The sequence below is a fragment of the Fukomys damarensis genome, unplaced genomic scaffold, assembly GCF_012274545.1.
Source record: "Fukomys damarensis isolate Sample0158 unplaced genomic scaffold, DMR_v1.0_HiC HiC_scaffold_29, whole genome shotgun sequence".
Taxonomy (NCBI): domain Eukaryota; kingdom Metazoa; phylum Chordata; class Mammalia; order Rodentia; family Bathyergidae; genus Fukomys; species Fukomys damarensis.
Window position 1 is genome coordinate 35,028,602 of NW_022900941.1, and position 3,826 is coordinate 35,032,427.

The 3,826-nt window shown below is 32.3% G+C and overlaps 1 protein-coding gene across 1 annotated transcript in view; it reads left to right on the forward strand.

The window, feature by feature from the left end:
* The window catches only part of Galnt13 (polypeptide N-acetylgalactosaminyltransferase 13), a 487,818-nt gene that overhangs the window by 347,752 nt on the left and 136,240 nt on the right, over positions 1-3,826 (forward strand). The window contains exon 9 of the mRNA XM_010639279.2: positions 1,593-1,773. Within this exon, the coding sequence (XP_010637581.1) occupies positions 1,593-1,773 (181 nt within the window). The remainder of the gene's footprint in view (positions 1-1,592; positions 1,774-3,826) is intronic.

Consider the following 3,826-nt stretch of genomic DNA (forward strand, 5'->3'; position numbering starts at 1 on the left):
CTCCCTCCCTATTTACAAAGACTTAGTTTTTATTTTTTCATTTTCTTATATTAATTCCATTCCCTTCTTTCCTTTACCATACCCTCCCTGCCCATTTCCCCCTTCCCTTTGCCAGGAGATTAATTTCAGGATCTCTCATACATGTGTACCAAAATTTTTGGCTGCTCAAATCATTTGTATAAATTGACATCATTTTATATAACCTTTTCATGTCCTATATACTTTAAATCATTTACATTATTTATCATAGCTAAATAATATAAAATCTGTGTAATAGTTGTTATACTGTAATTTTAGGGAATAAGGATAAGAACAATCTATATATGTTCAGTACAGGTGGAATTTTTTCCAATACTTTTGATTCATGGTTGAATCCACAAATGCATAGTTTACTCATGTGAAAGGCCAACTCTGTGCACATGTATGCACATACCCATATAAGAAAGCATATTATTGGTATAGCCTATAAAGTGTAATTTTATCAATATTTTGTGGATAATTTAGATAGTGCTTGGCCTCAACTGCTCAGTAAATCATAGACTATCATGTAATATAGGATATATCTTCCAAGAGCTCATGGCTTTGCAGAAGAGATAATTAAGCAAATAAGTGCTTGCTATAAGACAGTATTAGTTCTTCAGTAAAACCATGTTTAAAGTACAAAATTCTAAGTCTACTAAATCTACCTTTAGAGCATCTGCTTTGTTTGTTTTTGAGACAGGGTGGTTGGGACTGGCCATCAACTTACTACATATCTCAGACTGACTTTCAGCTTGTGGTAGTCCTCCTGCCTCAGCCTCCCAAATGCTGGGATTATCAGCTTGTGCTACCAACTTTAAATGATCTTGAAGATGGATTTTGAAGCACATACAGACTTTGGGCCGTGGATTTAGCTCAGTGGTTCTGCTGCCTGCCTCACAAGCACAAGGACCAGAGTTTGATCCCTGGTACCAAAAAAAAAAAGAGAGAGAGAGAACATACAGATATTTTACTGATATAAAGGCATCTCAGCATATTCCAGTGAAAACAACATATCCAAAATCTAAGATAGTGGGGGAAAGTCACTTAAAATTCCAGATGAGGAGGACTGGGGATTTAGCTCAGTAGTGTTACTGCCTGTCTAGCAAGTGCAAGGTCCTGAGATTGATCCCTGGTACCGAAAATATAACTAAATAAATAATTTAAAAATTCCAGATGAGTGGAGTAAATTGGAATGATTTTTCTTCAAATTAAATTGTGTTTGATATTATATCTTAATACTTAATATTATATCTTAATACAAATACGTTCATAACTATAGCACATTTTGGATACCAAATATCTGTTAAATAGCAATTGGGTTGATTACTAGAAACTGAGAATTCAATTGTCTAATAAATTCGCATGGATACAGTTATATCTTATTATCATGATCCAATGCCACATGTGTTTAAATGTATGAGAAATTATTACATACATATTAGCATTTTGTGTCGGTCCAATATTTCTTTGAAACATGAGATCTGAAGCATTTACCTAAGCTTCAGTTGTCCTCATGTATTATTATTGTGTTATTTTAAGAGTTGTTACAAAACAATTGTTCTTTTCCCTAGATTTGGCAGTGTGGAGGCTCTTTGGAGATCGTGACTTGCTCCCATGTTGGTCATGTTTTTCGGAAGGCAACACCATACACATTCCCTGGTGGCACTGGTCACGTAATCAACAAGAACAACCGCAGACTGGCAGAAGTTTGGATGGATGAATTTAAAGACTTCTTCTATATCATCTCCCCAGGTATGTAATTCCAGCATTCAAATTCTGGCACTTTTATTCCCTTACAATGAAAAATAAAACTTTAAACATTTAAAAATATTTAAAACTTTTTATTATTGATATTAGTCTATTAGATTTAATAAAATGCTGTTTATCACCATAATAGTGCCAAAAAATTACATATAAGATGTACTACACTGTCAATTTTGATCTAAATGAGACTATTCCAAGAGCTTAAATATTCCTCTCTCTTTCTCTGTCTCTCAATCTGTCTATTTTTTTCTGAACAAAAATGTAGTAAGCAGTACACTGAGATATCCAAATGTAATTAGCACTCACTTAGTCAATAAATTCTGTATGTGTTTAAATAGGAATGTTTTGCACCAGCTTGTTTTCTTAAATATCTGACTAAAGAGAGCTTAAGTCACTTCAGAAACAGATGGAAAAGTATACAGATATTGAAATTCATGTTTTGATAAAGAACTGACATAGTAAATTATCAATACATTTAAGTAAAAAGATTAATATGGAATGATAATGTATTATCCTATTTTAGTTATACAGAAGTATATGTACAGAAATAAAAGTAAAAGCGGTTATCATTGAGTGATGGAATTTTGAGTAATTTTATTCTTTTCTTTATACTTTTCTATATATTTTAAATTTACCCAAAATTTAAAAAATTCTATCAGTAAAAAAGAAAAAAAATATCATTTTGAGAAATCCCCTTACTGAGCAGTTGCATTTATTTCTTTATAACTTTCTAGGTTTTACTGTAAAGCCATGTTAATTTATTCCTAAAAAAAAAGAAAGAAAACTGAGGCATTAAAAAAAAAACAGTAAAGAAAGACAAAATTTGTGTTGTGAATTCAAAGGATAATCAAGAAGACAAAGCATAAACTAACAGAAATACAACTCTATTAACAAAATAGTTTCAATTATCCCAGTTTTTACAGTTTTAATACATTTCTTTTCTTTTTTCTATAACATAATCTATCATGTAGATCAGAACAGCCAGTTTGGATTAAAATGGACATGCTCTGATTTTTGACTATGTGTGTAAGGCAATTAAATTCTTTTAGAGACAAGTATGAAGAAAAGAAAGAACAGTGTGAACTTTTATATTAAGATCTAAAATTCACCCAGGGAGGAAAAAAATGAAGGCGTTGTATGCATAAATGTGTGATCAGAAGGACTTTTCACATATTTTCAAACCTATTCTATGACACAAACCTAATGCCAGGAAAACTGCTTCACAAATAGGTGTTTTTCTTTTGGAGTAAAAATCTAATCTAGATGTTCACAGAGCTAAGTTCAGCAAGAACATGTTAAGTCCACAGCAAAGTGGTGACATTTATATAATCTCTTCATTTTCTTTTTATGATACTTTCTGAATTCAAGTCATTACGTAGTAGAAATACACAAGCTCAAATATGAATAAAGGTGAAAAGATGTGTGTTATGTGGGATTACCTACAACTTACATTCAAAAATACAAGTCAGGATAATTGTGACCACATGTATTATATCCATCCCCAACTAATATTATTTGTGAAAAGTGATGTTAGTGTAAGGGAAGGGAAATTTCTTCTCTATTCTCTGAAGATTTGCTTTATTGGAATGGGAAAATATAAGTTAAAAAGGAAAAAGGCATACAAATTTATGCACAAAAGGGGAAAAATCGCAATATAGGAATCAAATCAGAGGTATAAGACTACCCACTAGGCCAACATGAATTCAGAAACATATATTATTTTCTTGTAGGGAGGGGCTAAATGATCTTTAGGAAGCTCAATGGGCTTAGAGCACCTATGATCAGGGACAAACTCTGTCCTACACACTGTAGAACAAACAATAGATTATAAAAGGTTCTCTGGGGCCTGAAATAGAGGACAATGACAATGGACAAGTCTATCAGGTCTTCTTCTGATGACAGACTTCTGCCTTTCTTTATTCAATGTGAGTTTAATTAATGAAAGTTTAGGGAGTATGCAAGACCTATTTGTTTCTTCTTTGGCAGGTCTAGAGGCAGGTCCAGGTCCTTAGGAAGGTTGGGAATTTTTTTTTTTTTTTTT